At 51.2% G+C, this 18,157-nt stretch overlaps 7 protein-coding genes across 7 annotated transcripts; 3 read left to right on the plus strand and 4 right to left on the minus strand.

Moving 5' to 3' along the window:
* Positions 1-621: 621 nt before the first annotated feature.
* TRIVIDRAFT_182202 (uncharacterized protein) lies at positions 622-2,561 on the plus strand (the record flags this gene model as incomplete). The annotated part of the gene is made up of 1 exon (XM_014097507.1): positions 622-2,561. One exon carries the CDS (start codon positions 687-689, stop codon positions 2,517-2,519), a length of 1,833 nt encoding a protein of 610 aa, XP_013952982.1.
* A 424-nt stretch (positions 2,562-2,985) lies between these two features.
* Positions 2,986-5,639, plus strand: TRIVIDRAFT_213809 (uncharacterized protein; the record flags this gene model as incomplete). Its single annotated transcript, XM_014097508.1, has 1 exon — positions 2,986-5,639. One exon carries the CDS (start codon positions 2,986-2,988, stop codon positions 5,542-5,544), a length of 2,559 nt encoding a protein of 852 aa, XP_013952983.1.
* TRIVIDRAFT_57638 (uncharacterized protein) lies at positions 5,638-6,601 on the minus strand (the record flags this gene model as incomplete). The annotated part of the gene is made up of 2 exons (XM_014097509.1): positions 5,638-6,268; positions 6,414-6,601. The coding sequence occupies 2 exons, from the start codon at positions 6,599-6,601 to the stop codon at positions 5,638-5,640; spliced, it is 819 nt and encodes a 272-aa protein (XP_013952984.1).
* Positions 6,602-6,987: 386 nt separating this feature from the next.
* Positions 6,988-8,131, minus strand: TRIVIDRAFT_216634 (uncharacterized protein; the record flags this gene model as incomplete). The annotated part of the gene is made up of 2 exons (XM_014097510.1): positions 6,988-8,035; positions 8,102-8,131. One exon carries the CDS (start codon positions 8,027-8,029, stop codon positions 7,172-7,174), a length of 858 nt encoding a protein of 285 aa, XP_013952985.1.
* Positions 8,132-10,129: 1,998 nt separating this feature from the next.
* On the plus strand, positions 10,130-11,675 carry TRIVIDRAFT_3907 (uncharacterized protein; the record flags this gene model as incomplete). The annotated part of the gene is made up of 6 exons (XM_014097375.1): positions 10,130-10,170; positions 10,228-10,519; positions 10,572-10,772; positions 10,829-10,875; positions 10,936-11,226; positions 11,285-11,675. Coding segments are annotated over 6 exons (1,263 nt in total), but the record flags the coding sequence as incomplete, so codon positions are not given.
* Positions 11,676-12,380: 705 nt separating this feature from the next.
* On the minus strand, positions 12,381-13,685 carry TRIVIDRAFT_204200 (uncharacterized protein; the record flags this gene model as incomplete). Its single annotated transcript, XM_014097511.1, has 3 exons — positions 12,381-12,403; positions 12,516-12,558; positions 12,705-13,685. The coding sequence occupies 3 exons, from the start codon at positions 13,683-13,685 to the stop codon at positions 12,381-12,383; spliced, it is 1,047 nt and encodes a 348-aa protein (XP_013952986.1).
* Positions 13,686-14,874: 1,189 nt separating this feature from the next.
* Positions 14,875-17,920, minus strand: TRIVIDRAFT_57640 (uncharacterized protein; the record flags this gene model as incomplete). The annotated part of the gene is made up of 3 exons (XM_014097512.1): positions 14,875-15,020; positions 15,084-17,595; positions 17,792-17,920. The coding sequence occupies 3 exons, from the start codon at positions 17,918-17,920 to the stop codon at positions 14,875-14,877; spliced, it is 2,787 nt and encodes a 928-aa protein (XP_013952987.1).
* Between the last annotated feature and the right edge of the window lie 237 nt (positions 17,921-18,157).

The following is an 18,157-nucleotide window of genomic DNA, read 5'->3' on the forward strand; positions in this document are numbered from 1 at the left end:
TATCATTCACCAAAGGGCTACAGTAAGTAATTTATACCAGGTTAACAAAAAATTTTTGGTGAACTCTTGCTACCTAGGTATCCGAGTTATTGACATTGCAGACATATACCCTGACAAATATAGTTGCAATCTTCGTTTACATGATTCGCCTGGATGCCAATGCACATGGAAGGAGGGGTGCGTTGGGTGGTATTGGCGCAAGAAAATGAACGCACGCTCCATACATGTGACGATGCGGGCGGCATCAGCACTGCCAGGGTAATCCGGCAGCAACGCCTATTTCCCCAGCTTAACGCGCAAATGTCCTTGTCCTTGTATAGACTCCGGAGCATCCTGTCGTCGTCCTGCATGTCAGCTTGCTGCGCTTGTGGCGGGCTAGCAAAAGGGTGGCGGACGCACGTATTTCCGGCGGAGTGCAGCGCATACCTGATACTATCCACCTCTGTACTAAGGTATGCAAAGGTACGTACCTCGTTGGTACTGTAGTAGCGCCAGGGACTCGAAAATTCTTATCTTATCAGCCAGGAAAATTTCAGAGTCCCGTCAAAAAGTTCCAGCGGCCGTAGCCATCGCCGGCGCAGCGACGCATCAAGACCAGCTTTTCAGCCAAGGGTTCGCGGACTCCATCCCGGACACGCAAATTGGGCCACAGACTTCCCCAAAGACAAGGCTCTACATCTCCAATCATGGCAAAAAAGAGAAAGGCTTCTCGCGCTGCCGAGTCCAGCGGGCCAAAAGAGCTGGACCCGGCAGACGCTCGCCTCAAGGTCAACTCATACGAAGATGTGGCCAACTCAGAAGACGAATTCTTCATGAACCGAGACACAATCATGCTCGATGACGAGCCCAACATGAAGCGCCGGAGAAGGGGCGAAGAAGAGATTGATTTCTCCGACGAAGAAGTATTAGGCTACGAAGAATCAGATTCCGGCAGCAAGCCCCGGCCGAACAAATCAAAACGAAAGGCCGCCGCAGGGTACGACGATTCACAAGATGAAGAAGACAAAGCCGAAGGAGAGGAAGGCGAGGAAGAGGGCTGGTGGGGTTCATCCAAGAAGGAATACTACAATGCCGACAACATCGAGACCGAAGCCGATGCTCTGGAGGAAGAAACCGAGGCAAAGAGGCTGCAACAAAAGAAGCTGTCCAAGATGGCGGAAGAAGACTTCATCTTTGACGGAGACGAGTGGCTCGCAGCCGAGCAAGAAGAAGAAGAAAGCGCAGAAACCGTCACCGAAATCCTCAAGGAGGTGGAGATCACTGACGATATGGGCCCCGAGGAGCGGTTGAAGCTGCTGTCTGCTCGATACCCCGAGTTTGACTACCTCGTCAAGGATTTCCAAGAGTTGCAACCCCAGCTGGAGGTTCTCAGAACAGATGCCAAGGCTTCGACCGGCAAGTCCCTGGCTGCCATCAAATACTGGGTGCTTGGCTGCTATGTTGCCTCATTGGCTAGTTACTTGGCTATTCTGACATCTCCAGCTCGCGACGCTGCCAAATCGCAGAAAACAATCGATCCTGCAGAGCTCCGTGACCACGATGTGATGGAGACCCTGGTCCAATGCCGCGAGGCCTGGGAGCGGGTCAAGGACATGAGATCACTCAGCGCATCCGGCGAAGCATCATTGGCGCAAGACATCGATTCTATCCCTGAGCTGGACGAACATGAATCACTCGTACAGACCAAGAAGAAGACAAAGAAGGCCAAGGAGAGCGCGGCTTCTGCGGCAAGCAAGGCCAAGAAGCTGGCAAAGGCCAAGGCAATTGAGGAGACTGTTGCTGATCTTTACGATCTGCCCATCAACACGAAATCCAAGGCAAAGAGCAAAGATAAGGCGCTGCAGGCTCAGGATGACGACAGTTCAGACTTTGGTGAAGAAGAAACTTTGGACGCTCGTGCGGCTGCTGACAAGGCGGCGCGCAAGAAGAGCTTGAAGTTTTACACATCTCAAATTGTGCAAAAGGCCAATCGTCGCGCCGGTGCTGGTCGTGACGCAGGTGGTGACATGGATATCCCACACCGCGAGCGCCTTCGAGACCGTCAAGCTCGTCTCCTTGCTGAGGCCGAGAAGCGAGGAAAGCGGGATTCTAAGCTGGGCGCGAACCTCGGCGAGGACAGCGACGAGGAAGACTCCAAGGCTGCCAATGCAATCCGTGATGATGAGGACGAGTACTACGACATGGTGGCCCACGGTTCCAAGGCCAAGAAGGACGACAAGGCTGCCCGATTTGCCGCTTATGCCGCCGCAAGCAAGGCCGACAGGGTGGTAGAAACCGAGGAAATTGGTGAGGACGGCAAGCGCAAGATCACATATGCCATCCAGAAGAACAAGGGCCTGGCGCCGAGAAGAAGCAAGGATGTCCGAAACCCCAGAGTCAAGAGGAGAAAGCAGTTCGAGGCCAAGCAGAAGAAGCTGAAGAGCATGAAGCCGGTGTGGCAAGGCGGCGAGCCCAAGGGAGGTTACCGGGGAGAAATCAGCGGTGTCAATGCCACCGTCATCAAGAGTACGAAGCTGTAGAATATTTCTTGCGATTAATATACACATATCATTCATTGTCCCACTCAGCTTATAACCTATTCTTTGTGAAAATGAATTCATGAAAAATTCTCAATGTGATTGTGAGCCATCAGTATTTTAGAACATTTAATTAGTCACCTTTCTATGATAATATTTCACAAGATGGCACAGCGCTTCTACAATGGAATGTGGCTATGAATCCATTTGGTTGGTGTTGAGGTCAAGGGTACTTTAGTAGCTAATAGAAGCACCACCCAAGCTGTCATTTGGAGCCCCACCTCCATACTAAATCACCACATCTTACTTGTCAAGTAGCGCTTTCGCAATAACATCCTCACCTCCAAGCCGCAATACAATAGCACTCTCGAGCTTGCATTTGTCTTCACACACCGTCGAATTTCCCAATGCCACTCATATAATAACGCTCTAGCTTCCAGCGTCGCAGTCACCGCACAGCCAAGCCACAATGGCTACCCCCGACGCGAGCAAGTTCACCACCTCCGATCAGATCTTCTCCGCGAGCCACACACTCCCCCAGATTCGCTCCATTCACAAGGCCCTTCATGTCGAGATTGAGGATAAAGCAAGCCGCCTGCGCACGCGGGTAGGCGGATCTTACCGCGATCTGCTGGGCACGGCCGATACTATTGTTCAGATGCGCAACGACAACGATGCGGTCCAGGAGCTGCTGGGCAACATGGGCTGGCGATGCGGCAGGGCGGTGGTGTCGACAAAGGTTGCTGGCATGGCCAAGTTTGTGGAAAAGGAGCGGAAATCAGATATTGCTGCGTCTGCTAGACAGAGGCTGCTGGATGGGTGCCTCTTGGTAGTCGGCAGGCTGCTGAGGGGTCGTGGAGAGCTGGACGAGAGCATCAAGACAGGCGACAGATTGGTGCTGACGGCAAAGGTATGGGTGTTGAGCCGCCTGTTGGTCAAGAGCCTAGGGAATGAATTTTCCGACGACGAGGCTCGACAAGCCGCCGATGCGGCCAAGAAGAAGCTCGATAGCTTGCGCCGCCGGCTCAAGAGAACCCTAGAGAAGACTATGGAGAAGGCTGGCGCCGACTCTGATAGGGACGACGTGCTAAAGGCTCTGGCTGCGCATAGTCTTGCAAATAGCTCTGGAGCCAAGGACACTCTGAGGCACTTCTTTGAAGTGAGATTCAAAGCCCTCGCAGTGGCCTTGGACTCTGAAGAAGAAGACGAGCGGGTGGGGAGCTCAGACGATGTTATCCAGAGCCTAAAGCTCTACGCCCGGACTTTGCTGGACGTTCAGGCCTTGGTGCCAAACAAGCTCTCACAGGCTCTCAATGCCCTGACAAAGAAGCCTCTTCTAGAGGATGCCTCGCTCCAGAAGCTGGAAGGACTGCGACTCGACATTTTTGAGAGGTGGTGTGGCGAGGAGATTCAGTATTTTACGCCCTTCATTCGCCATGATGACCTTGACGGGTCGCAAGCAAGGGAAATGTTTGACAGCTGGGTCGAAAAGGGCCAACAAGTGTTGCTTCGCGGCTTAAACAAGACATTGGAGGCTATGCACGATTTCAAATCCATAACGGAGCTGCGGACCAACCTTCTTCAGCTATGGATACGCGAAGGCAGTAAGGTGCGAGGTATCGACTCCGAAGAGATGCAGAACAATTTGCGAAAGGCCGTTAATGCGCAAATGCTCTCTGTTCTGGAGTCAAAAGTCGCCAAACTACATATTGTTGGCTCTGAAATAAAGGCCACGTTGGATAGCTGGAAAGATGGCGTGACAGGGAAACTACCCGGTCTATGGGACGAAGAAGGCTACGAGGATGCACTGTCTAGCGGCGCTCGCCCATTCCTACAAGAAGTCGCGTCACGATTTTACGGCCGCAGCGATGCCGTGTCCAAGGCACTCAACTGTTACTACTCCTGGTTCCACATCATCGACGACGTAAAGGAGGTGGTTGGACAACTGGAGAAGCAGCGATGGGATAACGACTTTGACGAAATCGAAGATGAAGAGACTATAGAAGCGAGACAGCAGCTGCTGAGCAAGGACGATCCGAAGATGCTGCAGCAGAAGCTAGACGCTAGTCTTGATGCATCTTTTGAAGCCCTTGAAAAGGAGATGCAGCAGTTATGGACTGGCAAATCCGAGAGCGGTAGTAGCAGTGCCATCGCCATGTATCTGATTCGAGTTTTGAGAGACATTCGCCGCCAACTGCCACAGCGCGATTCTATCAAAGATTTTGGCCTAGGCATGGTCCCCGCGCTCCACCAGACAATTGTTCTCTCGGCGTCAGAATCCCCAGTGGATGAATTCATTACGGCTGGGCTCTCTGGGAGGGTAGCGGTTGGTAGACCCCTGTGGGAGGGTGACCCAGCATTACCAAATCAGCCATCGCCAGAGACATTTCAATTCCTCCATAGCTTGTTGCTCTCTCTATCAGCTGCGGGAGTTGATCTGTGGACAGCAGCCGCATTGGTCGCTTTGAAGAAGCATGTTAGCCAGAGGCTATGTGAGGCATGGAATCAAGAACTCCAGAGCATAGTATTTGATAGAGGAGTAAAGGAAGAGAAGGAGGATGCTGAAAACGAAAAGGAAGAGCCGAAGGAAGAGAGTGAGGAGGAAGTAAAGAAGGCAGAGGAGGCCAGTGGTGAAGAAGAAAAAGAACCGCAGGAGGATACAGAGAAGGAGACGGAGCCAAAAGAAGATGGACAAGAAGGAAATGACAGAGATGGCAAGGAAGAGCCCAAAGTCGAGGAAAAGGGAGAGGCGATTACGGATGAGAAAGACAAGGAAGCCGAGAAAGAAGAGGACAATACGTCTGGCAACGATCAGCTACGAGATCTTTGTATCCAATGGTTGTTCGACATTTCCCTCCTACGCCTCTCAGTTGGAAATGGAGGGGGAGAGACAACAGACGAGTTCCAAAAGCTGGAAGATGCCGTATATGAACGCAGCGGCCTGGAGGATTCCTCACGACAGCACGTCGACAAGGCAGCAAAGCACTTTTGGAGCCGGACGAGCTTGTTGTTTGGATTATTGGCATGAGACACGCAACATTCGCGTATTGCTCCCTAGCGGGCTGTCCTTTAATGACATTACGGATTAATTACATAGCCTTAGAATCGTCATTCGTCATGTTTACAGCTTGTGCCTCTTCTCGCCGCTTGCAATCTTCCTGAATTCCTCCTGTGGGACGCCAGTGACAAACCTTTCTAAGCCGGCAAACACTTCGGTGAAATTGCTCAGGTTGACAATATTCTGCTCCGGCCCCCTTATCAGCTTCTTGATGCCTATCAAGCTATCGCCGACAAGGTGCTCCCCCAGCCTCTCATCCACCTCCTTGAGCACCAGCTCTCTGAACTTTACGTCCTCGCCCTGCTTCACCTCCTCAAAGATCTTGTTCACGAAGCCGCACCGCTCCAGCTCCGCGCTCGTAATGCGCTTGCTCATGATGAGCGCCTCGTTTGCCCTCGCGGGTCCGAGCCGCGTAACGAGCGCGCGCGAGGAGCCTCCCTCGGCGACGAGGCCCAGGGACGAGAAGGGCGTGAGGAGGAACGTGTGCGGCGCGCAGTAGATGAAGTCGGCGTGGGAGACGAGGGCGGCGGTGAGCCCGACGACGGGGCCGTTGAGGCCGACTACGAGGATCTTGGGGTGCGAGGCAAAGGCCTCTGTGATGTTGAGGTTGAAGGCTACGAAGGTCTGGAGCCACTGCTTGCGAGCCTCTTCGGGGTCGCTGGGGCTTGTCCTGCCGATGCTGACATCCGCGCCTCTGTGTGGTGATTAGCTGTGATCTCAAGATCTGGTTCCTTTGCCCCTTGATTATTTCAACCACGACACTTTCTCATGATGATATAGAAACCAAGTAAAAACGAATAAGAAAAGAGGACTATTGAATAGTAGAGCCAGCAACGTACGCTGAAAAGAAACGGCCCTTGCCGAGCAGGACCGTGACAAACACCTCGTCATGCTTCGCAACCTCCCTCAGGGCCTGCGACAGCTCAAAGTACTGCTGCTGCCCCATCGCATTGAGCTTCTTTTCGTTGGCGATGGTGATGACGGCGACGCGGCCGCGGTATTCGATTGAGATTACGCCGGACGACATTATTTGTTCGTGTTTTGTTTTTATTCTTGTATCAATGCTTGAAACGGGGATATAAATAAATGTATATATATGGCCAAATAGATTTTCAATGGAAATGGTTTATAAAAAAGAAACAAATACTCCCTTATTATATATCTGAGCGAGACTCTTCTCGTTTTGTCAGACGTGGAGGTGAGGATACCCGGCGCTTTTTACCCCAGACATGACATACCGAGGTCTACGGGTCGATTCTGCGGGGCACCGACGGCATTGGATTCCGCTTCGTGCCAATTCGTCGATTTGTCTCTACCCTGTCAATCTAATGAATTAACAATATTCTTCATCTTCTCATTCTTCACCACGGTAGATGGTTAACATGGGTTAATGGCCGGGTATTAGCAAAAAGTGAATGCGAAACAATGTATTTTGAAAAGACGCCTCCATGCAGTGAGAGCAGTCGAACGATGGGAAATATAACTATATCTCACAGCGCCCGCTCGTAGAATCATAACTCCCCCCCATTTATAAAAATCTCACATCTTTGTCTTCTAATTGCTTTTTCGGCCCCTTTCGTACATATTTAGATCACACTCATCGACGCGCCCTCATCTGTCGCTGCTTCGGAAAGTCTAGTGGCAGCGCAAGCTTCGCAATGTGCAGCATCCGATCCTCTGCCTTGTCCTTGACAGGCTTCACCCTGGCTCCGATTTCGTGGAAGTATTGGTTCATCATCTTCTGCTCTATCCGCAGGTCGTCTCTCAGGTTCTGCGTGTCCACCTCGAAGTTGTCGACGATGCAAGCAAGTGCGCAGCAGTGCGCGATGAGCAGGTCAATGTGGAATTTCCTCAGCTGGCCGGCATCCGAGAACTTGCGACGAATGTTTTCAATGACCGCCTCGGGCGCTGGCGCGAGGAGCTCTCGGAGCTTATCTCGAGGAGGCACCTGTCGCGTACCCTTTTGGCGGCCGGGTTTTGAGTAGAGGTAGAATAGGAGGACGATGGAGAGGTATCTTAGCACACGCAAGCGCATCTCGGCAGAGTCGTTGGAGGCAATGGCTTGCACGCGAGAGACGACATATCGAGAGCGGAATTGGATGCTTTCGCCGTGTTTCGCCTTCTCCTGCCATTCTCGGATGGGAACAAGATTGAGGATTTCTTTTCCGATGATTTCCTCGGGGCGGTATACGTCGTAGATTTCTTCGGCGTCGAGGTTTGCCTTGGGCACTGGCTTGGCTTCGTCGATGACTGCCTGCAGCTCTTCTCTCGAGGCCATTGTGGATGTAACTGCGCCGATGGAGTTGAGAATGGCCTTGGAGGCATCGTCCAATTTGGGTGTGCTGAAGTCGCCAGGTTTTCTTTGCGGAGCGATGGCGTTCAACACCTTGTCTTGGATAACCTTCTTGGCCTTCTTCGTTCCGAAAGTCTGTCCAAGATCTGTTCTCTGGTCCATAATGCTCTGCTGTACGTTAGTATTTGACATTGCATCTCTGGAGGATTTCGTATTAAGAAGTTGAGCCCTTACCTTCTTCGCTTCCGACTCGGACGAAGTTGGCACCTGCTTAGAGCGGACGGCGCCGCGAACGACCATCTTTTTCGCTTCGACAACTTGCAATTTGCCAGACTTGGGATCGTAGATTCCGATGAAGTGATTTAGGAGCGGCTTTGAGTCGCGCGACTCTTCTTCTCTTGCTGTATAGTCCACATTCCGGTGCGTTGTAGAGTGAAGGAGGAGTGCCTTGTCGGCTGCCTTTTTGGACTTTGAAGATGCATTCTTAGGCAGATATGAGTGGAAGACCAAGTTCGAGGGCATTTCCATTCCTGGAGTGTTTGCTATATGGATTGTTAGCAGATGCGCGCATCATCCAATTCACCCAGTTTGCGCCGCATACCAATCACAGGAGGGCATGATTTGGGCCGGAGAACAGAGGAGACGGTCGCAATTGAAGCCGGTGCGTCAATGACGACCTTTTTCTTCGAGGAGCCGGCCTTTTCCCCGTCTCGCTTTCTCTTCTTGTTGCTGAGATCCGACATTTTTGCGTTGAGCGTCTGCAATCTTTCTTTCGACCTGAATTTGATGCCAAGTGGGATATCTGCTCCAAAAAATTTTGGTTATCGGGCGGCAGGAAATATCTAGCCGGTATTTTTCCGGGCGGGCGGTGAGGGACCAAACCCCACACAGCTAAATGGGCAACCACGTACGTCACTAATGGCAGCAAGGGAGCATAGCTGTAGAGCTTCATCGGCAACAATGTGCCAGCTCGCACACAAACTGTATTGAAAATATTAGGTCACACGAGCATCATAGCTGCTCCAGCTCAATTAATGCTTAGCATGCCAATGATTACGACAAAAATACGTCACGAAGAAGCTTAAAAATGGTTTGGAAATGAAGTAAATTCTGCCTTTTGTTCTTGTCAAGCAACGTAAATCGATCCTAAGCGTGCCTCTTGCAACAGCTTTTGCTTCATGGCCTTGCGTTCCTCAAAACGATGTCTCCACCTGGCTGAAATTGTCCAGTTCTCATCTCTCGCGTTCGTCCATTGACTCCCGTAGCTGAATTGGCGAGGTGCACCTGATATGCATTCCAACTGAATGGTCGCAATCGTTCATAGTGGTGTCGTGGTGCAGCAGCTTTGCTTGTCGTGTTTTATCGTGAACTCATTAAAAATGTGAAAGATGCGTCAAGTCAGGTAGCAGAGCGAGTCGTTTATTTGCTAATTGTCCAGTTAGCTCCAAGCTTCAGAGCAGCAGCGTCGGCAAATTGGATGGCACTTACGAGCGAGCCCTCATCTTTCTTCTCTTGCGCTTAAGGCGACGAACGCGCTTCTTCCTCCATTTGGCTCTCATCTTGAACGATGCGTCTGGGAGCTTGTTAGTGGGGTGGTTCTGGCAGCAAGGCAGGCGGCATTCACATCAAACAAGGCATTGGCATTGCGCCAATGCCTTGTCTGCGTCCGAAATGCTTTCAAAAGCGCTGCAAGGGGGGGTATGCTTACTTGTTCTTTGATGAGAATCGTTGTTGGGATGAGGTACAAGAAAGGAACTTTCGCGAGAGCGGGGGAATTTCAAGCTCTTTGACAAGGCTGCTGTAGGGCACAAACCCCCCGGATATCACGTGGGCCCCTCAGTGAGGCCCGTGCGTGAGCATCTGGGCACACGGTGCAAGTGTAGTAAGGAATACAGTATCCACACTGTATGTCGTATCATGATAGAGCAACGGAGAGAGCAGGAGCGATTGAGGTCCATCCAAAATTGTAAGTCGGTTATTCCTGCAGTTTCTAGGGTAGCAGTGTTGGCTGGTAAAGCGTAGGAAAGCAATTTCGAGAATTTTGAGTTTCTTCTTTTGAAATTGCACACGTGAATATTTTGATCCTTTCTCTGCACTCTGAATTCTCTTGACATCTCTTTATATACGGGATTGCTCGTTATGGAAGCTGCACCAGCCGATTTGGACAACAGCTGCGATGACGATTATGAGCTGCCAGCCGCATATCTGCGCTTAGTGGACAACCGTATCAGTGACCAGCCTATTGAAGACCTTCCGATCTAGGAGCAGGAAATCTTCAAGATTGGACGAGATCCGGATGCCAAGTAGGCTCGTGAACTGATATTTGTCTTGCAGAGTCGCGTTGCTAATGATGCTTATAGTACTTTCTCTATTCAAACCGATTCGGAGAACCTTGTGTCACGAAATCACTGTGAAATATATGTCATTGTCTATGAACCATCAGTCAACCACGTCTATGTGCGAGATCGCAAGTCTGTCAACGGGACGTTTGTCAACGGCCAGATGATTGGCGTTGGCCCCCAGATATCTTCTGGGTATCTCTTACAAGATGGCGATTCCATTGAAATTCGACCCCATTGGAAGTTCATATTTCGCCAACCTCGAACGCCTCCACCTCGGCCCCTAACGGCCATTCAGAAAGACGAATGCCAAGTTTGTCCTCCTCACCTTAGTTGCTACTATTCAATTAATCTAACAAGCAAAGGTTTTTAAAAACGAGTATCTCATAACCCCACGATGCCTGGGCAGTGGTGCGGAGGGAGCTGTCTATTTGGCCACTGAATCAAAGACCAAGAGACAGCTTGTCTGCAAAGTGGTCAATCTGGGTAGGCAGGATGGCAAGATGCCTCGAGAGGAGCTCTACCGGAAGCTTCAAGAGATTGATGTTCTCCGACAGCTCAAGCATGTGAGTCTGCTTTCAGTGAGGACCCGGACACCTAGGAGGATGCTAACTTGCTCTAGCCCAACATCTTGCCCTACACCGACGCCGTTATTTCTCCACACTCTCTGTGAGCAATGAATCTCGTACGCCTACCAAGTACTTTCGGCATATTAATTCTGCAATCCAGGTACATCTTTACTGCGCTTGCGTCTGGCGGCGATCTTGTCTCCTTCATCAATCGCCATGAATCTATTCAGGAGATTGACTGTCGAATTATTCTCCGGCAGGTGGTACGTGGCCTCGCCTATCTTCACAGAAAGGGCATCATCCACAGAGACTTGAAACCGGAGAATATTCTGCTAGCATATTCCCCAAAGATAGCCTACCATCGAATTATGCTGTCGGATTTTGGTGCTTGCGCTGTTCCTCGCCGAAGCCGAATGATGACAGATATTGGCACATTTGAATACAAAGCTCCGTAAGACCAAAATGATGTTGCATTTTTGGCATACTTTAGGCTGACAAGTATACCATAGAGAAGTTTTTTCAACTGGAGAGGCTCAAACCACCGCTGTTGATATGTGGTCGCTTGGCCTCGTCACACTGCGATTGCTGACCTTTGATGTGGAGAGTTTCGGAAATCTGACTCGCATGGATCAACAATCCCTTGAACCAATGGTGAAGGACATGATTAAAGGATCATCGCCAAAACGCTCCTCGAATAGCCAGAGATTTGCCTTGGCATGTCTTCAGCTAACACCAATAAATCGAATAACTGCTGCCGAGGCAGAGTGCCACGATTGGTTTTGTACACCGCAAAAACATTTTGAATTCTTCCTACAACTTGATAGACGGTGCCTATCAGACTTGAGTGATGATACCCAACTCAAGCCAATGCCCTGGGACTTGGCTAGTCTTCAGCCCCCTTCACCCCCCTCAACATCTACCAAATTATCTGATGCTAGAGGTCATAAATCGATCCGGTGGAGCTCCCCGGCTTGCACCGAGACGTCAGGATACTTTCGAGATGTCCAAAAAGACATGAAAGCGACTAGGGTAGTACCATTACCGCAATTGTCGTCACTGCCGCATGAACCTGGCAAGCCAACCGAGTCCGAACTGGCCAAAGAAGGTCCTGATGTGATTCACAAAGGGGAACAAAAACAGAATACACCACACCGCGATCGTCCCAAAGGACACCGCAACTCAGATACCCCCATTATGACGTCGAAACAACTGCGAGTTTGCGATGTACTTCAACTCCCTCTTCCTGGCCTTGATAGGCACTTGAATCCGCCTCACTCTAAGACTCACAGGCAAGATGTGTTGGCAGAATTGAAACGCCTGAATGCCAAGTTTCTGACAGATTCCATACAAACCGCGGTGGAGAATGGAGACGCTAGGGGCGACGAATGCTAAAGTCTCGCTATTGCAGGTAAAATCAACAATCTCCCCGGTGAAGATGTGTGCTTGGAAGATTTGAGACGTTGCAGATGATTCGGCCTATCTTGCGAGTGAATAGTTTCGGATTTCGGACTCCCTTTGAGCCGAAGATTTGAAAGGAAGTGAATTTACCTAGGTAGGTTTGATGACCCCATTTTGAAGATACGTATGCGAGGAAGTGCAGTGGTATTATTGTGTCTGATAAACAATACCTGGGATGAGAGTATACAGATGTAGTCCTTTGATACTGAGAAATATGGTCCTTTCTTCTTGGCACAGATAGGTTTGCTGGTGGTGGTCCCTAGCAGGACCATGGGGACTTACACAATTTCGATTCATACTTGTTTCCGAATGCTCCTCGCATATACTGCAGGAAGTCAATATACACCTTTATTTAACCACAGAGCAGAAGAGTATCCGTGCCATGCGCTGAATCAAGCTGCCGAGTTTGCAACACCAACATATAATCAATCACTCTTCTTTGCCGCCACGCGGAGGCGCGAAGCTCCTTACCTCAATCCACTGCAACACGCCCCCTACTGGTTCCAACCTCGCTCCCCTTCGACGGCGCTCCCACATCTCGACGGCCTCGGCCACCGAATCCGTGTCCGGCTCCCGGTCTGGTGCTCCATCCCACCAATCCCATATATGGCCCACCTTCTTCTCCTTATCCTTTCCCTCCTGATCCTGTCCTTCCTCTTGTCCCTCTTCAACAAGCTCCAGCTCACACTGGATAATGCACCGATCACCGTCCGCCTCACATCTCTTACACCCCCTATTCTTCAAATCCTTCCCCGAACCTCTCGCCTGCACACTCATCGAACATGCCAACCGCTTCACTTCACACTGCAAACAGCCCCCCAGACCGGACATCTTCTGCCTCTCCCCGGCCGTAAACTTTGGTGGACAAATCCCTTCCCTCACGGGGTATCCCTCCACATACTGTGGCAGACCCATGCGAATCCTGTCTTCGTTGTCGTTCCAAACCCGGTAAATCTGCTTCCTAAGGTCGACCATCCTCTCCCGCCACACATCGTGCGATTCTTCCGTCCCGTCCTCCATGCGACGCTTGTCCATGCCAATCCCCTGAACCACCGCCTCCACCAACCGCTGTACTTCCGCATCGACCTCGGCCCTCGAAAGATAGTTCCGCGCCTCGGCCTTGAAGCGTTTCTCTCTCCACCCGTTCAATTCTTTCTCAAATAGCTCAGCTATCAATTTCTTCGTCTTTTCCTCTGCCTCTGCCTCTTCTTCCCGTGCCCTTTGTGGCTTCAGCACGTGTTCTTCCTTCCACTTCCGTTCCAGAAGCTGCTGTTTCTCGCGCTGCTGAATGCTTTCTCGTTGGCGTTGTGCAGCGGCACGGCTGATTACTAGGAAGAGATCTGCCGACGGGTGATCTTCTGTCATGGTTTCCGCTTTTCTGAGGGACGAGTCCGACTGTTGGCTGGGATGGCTAGTCGTGGAGGGCACTTGGGTAGTTTGTGAAGAGGACATTTTGAAAAGGGAAGAAATCTTGCGTCAACTACCCATTCTCTGTTCCTTTAGATGCAATGTCCAAATGTACAAGGAGCCGACTTTAATGTGTGATGAGCATCGAAAACGCGGCGTTCCAAGCCACCCATAGTGAATTGCTTCTGCGCGAACCCGTCATGCAAACAGCATTCACTCGTCATTCCGAAACACCGCATACAACAAACACATCTATCACAAAGCAAGAGAAACAAGGGCAAACACAAGAGTTTCCAAAAACGTTGGCAGCAATGGTATTGGTATCATGGACTAGGCTACGCGCTGAAACGCAACAATCTAAAATCATACAAATTCACGCACAAAAACCAGTCCTCGCCCATATCCGATCCCACCGCTACCCATGACTCTTTCTCGGTCATATAACGATACCGTCCCGTTAAAAAAAAGATCCATCTGAACCCACATTGCCCTTTCCCATGTCCCAAAAAAAGATAAAGAAATAGAAAGATAGATGGAAAAAAATATCCCAATATCCAGAAAATAGCACCAATATAACGGCCGAAGCCAAAGATGGGCGAGATATTACTAAAGCATATAACGAGAAAGAAGATGAGTGTAGATGAAGAGAGGGTAAGAAGATAAAGGAAACACTTCTGTTCTGTTCCGTTCCATACCAGAGCAATCATGTGCTCGCTCTCTCGCTCATTCCTTTGGTCGTCTGTGCCGGCTAGCAGCTACTGGTCCCTCCAACTTGGAAATGCAATATAATCCTAGTCCAAAGGAAAAAAAAGAGGATAAAAACATAATCAGCCATTCTCTGGCTAGGGAAGGGAACCAGCGAGGCGAATAAAGTAGAAAGATAAAAAAAAAAAAAAAAAAAAACGCCTGGCCATGGATATGCCTAAAACCTTCAAACATGAAAATACCAAATAATCACCCAAACGCCCGCTTACATTACCTGAGCGGGGATTCTGTTCTGGTGCTTGTCTTTGCAAGCTTCCTCAACGCCTTCAAAAGAAAGGGGCAAATCCCAAGGAAGGAAAGAGAAAGAGGTCTTCTGGACCTCGAGCAATAATACTGGTGTCGTCCAAGATAATGTCCAGCCGTGAGGCTTCCAGTGTTATGTAGGGGTTTGCCTTTTGTTTATCGTATCGTATCCGATGTGTGCTGCGATTGTTGCTTTTCGGGTTCTTTTCTTCTTCGCTCAGCCAGATTAAGTCGACGCCTGTGAGAGAGGGCTGCGAGGCGTAACATCGCCACTTCGTCGACGGTTTAGTGATTGTGTTTTGCTGTTAGCTTCGGCAATCATGCGCTGCTTCTTGCGGACCATGGAAAGCCGGCCGGAGATCATAGTAATCACTGGTCATTTTGTTAGCTACGGTTCAGTGACCGCTGGTATACAGAGATGATGATGAAACTTACTTTTTCGGATATGAGCCTCCTCGTCACTCTCGAGATCACTGCAGCTCTCCTTGGTCCTCGCAAGGCCTGCATCATCACCGCTGTCCAACACAGCCTCAAGCATGCGAATAGCGGTGATGTATGAGATCTCACAGCCTGGCAAGTTCTCATTTGTAACTTCATCAATGGCAGCAGCGCGACTCATCTCAAGAGCTCGGTCATACATCAGCTTTTCAGCTGTAATGCCCGGTGTGAGATATACCTGTTCCATCCCAGATCCTGCTGAGGACATGATCGAGTCGACTCCTTGATTTGACGGGTGGCTCGGGTGGTCCTCTGGTAGTTGTTTCTGAGCCTCGATGAGTTTCAGGCGGACAACCTCGGACTTCTCCAGCACCTCGTTGAAGCGCTGTCGCACCCACTGAACCACAGCATTGATGCGCTGGACAACAGACTGAGAGACAACCGCTGAGAGGCCGGTGGTAACATCTCCCCTGCTCTTCTTGGACCACCAGATGCTGGCAATATCCATGGCCCGTGCCAAAAGAGAAAGTGACTTCACATAGAGGACCAAAGCCTCTTCGGAGAGCGCCACCACGGCCTCCGCTGTAAGTCCTTCATCGTCCACTGACATCTGGTCGGCGGCAACACCTCCCAGTCCATGGTTTGTGGATGGTGCCATAGGGACTAGCTGCTTGTACTTGACCTCGGCAAATCCATAGACACAGTCACTGCGGGTGGCAAAGTCTTCGATGGCCTGCGCGGAGCGAACATCTTCGTCCTCCGACGCAATGTTCTTGCCATCTCCAATCAAGCCGGCCGAAGTTGGCGGTGTCGGATAGGCCGGGAACGGCTGGTACATTGGTGGAGATTGTCCCTTGGGGCGAATGGGGACCCTGACGCCGAAGAGACGGAGGCTGGCATCTTGGATAGCCTTGGTGATGGCGCTGGAGGCCGATCCGGGACTTGCAGACAAGGCTTTCTCGTACGACGAGCGCCGGTCCTGGACGGCTCGGCCCTGTGTGACAAGCTGCGTCCGCGATGCGGGAGCTGCGACGGCTCCAGTGGTGGAATTTGGGGGCCCCTGCTGCGAAAAATGCCGAACCAGTGGCTTCGATTTCAGAGAAGTCGGGCTTTGCGAGGCCAGCTTCTCGTTTGCAGCCAGCTCATCTGCAAGCGCATTTACCTCGACGTGCCTCCTCTCCACAACCACATAGTCTCTCTCGAACATGACATCTTGGGCTGCCTTTTCCTCTTCGTCCGTCAGAGCCTTGCCGCTTGGAATGCGAGCCTTGCGGATGTCTTGGCTTAGAGAGGAAGGCGGCGAGGTATTATGCAAAGACGGCTTAGATACCCTAGGATGATTCGGAAGTGATGCGGCATGGGGCACTGTTGGGCGCTGAATACCCAGGCCTGCTGCCCCAGTCTCCCGGGGTGAGTTTGACCGTCGGTGAATCTCACCGGAGGGCGGCCGATGTCGGCCCTCGCCGGGACTCTCCATCAGCGGTGATGACCGAGGCAGCTGCTCCCGAGATGATCTGGCAGGGGCAGGTTCGAAGCCTCCGTTTCGCAGGGAGCCAATGCGTGGTGACGGTACCGTGGCCTCTCCTTGGGAGATTGTCCTCGGCTCACGCCTAGCGGGCCTTGGAATGTCATCTTCGACCAGTCCGGGGATCTCATTGACGACGATGGGGTGGGAAAAGAAGTTTTCAAAGCTCAGTCTCTCCACGGGGCTCCTCTTGAGTAGGCTTCTTACTAAGGATTTCATTTCAGATGTAATGGTCACTTCTTTGGGGAACTTGATGACGTCTTCGGCAGCTTCTATCTTCCTCAGCAGTTCGACGTGATTTCTCGCGCGGAAAGGGGGCTTCCCCGAAATCATTTCATACAAGACAGTACCGACAGACCATAAGTCAGCCTTGGCGTCGTACCGCTCATAACGGAGGATCTCCGGGGCCATGTACAAGGGTGAGCCGCAAAGGGTGTCGGCGAGAGACGTTGAGGGCAATACACGAGCGAATCCGAAGTCAGCAAGCTTCAGCATCGGCAGGGAAGCGATGCCGGACATTGGTATCAACGAATCCTGGCTGGCCTCCATGATGGGGAGGTTTCGCTTTTCCCTAAATGCTTGTGAGGGCAGCAACAACAGGTTCTGCGGCTTGACATCTCGGTGGACGTAGTTTTTGCTCCGTAGGAACTCCAGGGCACTAGCCAGCTGCTTGAGGAAATGACGGATGACGACTTCGTGCAGGCCAGAGTCAGGAGCGCTGGGATACTTGCGGGCCATGTCGTGGGTGGCAGGATGGGTAATGAGCTTGTCACGTTTCTTGATGAAGAGGGAAAGGTCACCGAGCTCGCAGTATTCCATGACAAGGTTAATGTGTGTAGCGGACTCGAGACAGTCATGGAGAGCAACGATGTGCGGATGCCGCAGGGTCTTGAGGATTTGGATTTCGCCATATAGGTTTTCTTTCAGCTTCTTGTTCAGGCGATCTAGTTCGACGGATTTGATGGCCACAGCAGCCTTTGTCTCCTGTTGAATGCGAAGCATGGTTAGCATGCGCATCTCAATGAAGGGGAATAGTCAAGGGGGGAAAGATGGGAGGAGAGGTGAGAATTGCTGTGTTGACGGCTAGAACAGCTTGACTGCACCATGAGAGGGTACACCGTTGACGATGGCGGAAAGCAAACTGGTTGGTGAAACATGGCTGGGGTAGGGTTTATCGCACCTTATGCCAGCCCATATAGACCTGAGCAAAGCTTCCTTTGCCTATCTCTTTGTCGATGGCAAACTGGCCTACATTCCGTCCACCCGACCGCCGGGAGCCGAGGGAGGAACTATCCTGTCGGCTCGCCATTGCTTCCTGTATTACGTTGTCGATGGCAGGAAGAGAGCGAGGTCGGTCACAGCCCGGGGGCTTACAAGGTTCGAGGGTGTGTGCCGTCGAACGAAGCTGTCATGTAGACCTAGATGGAAGAAGCTCCAGAAGGGCAGAAAGAGAGTAAAGGATAGAATAGAAGAGCGAAGTTGGATGAGACGCGACGAGACAGGGCTATAAGGCGAACGGGCCAGGGGAGATGAAACGAGATGGGAA

Source organism: Trichoderma virens (genome assembly GCF_000170995.1).
Source record: "Trichoderma virens Gv29-8 chromosome Unknown TRIVIscaffold_85, whole genome shotgun sequence".
Classification (NCBI taxonomy): Eukaryota; Fungi; Ascomycota; class Sordariomycetes; order Hypocreales; family Hypocreaceae; genus Trichoderma; species Trichoderma virens.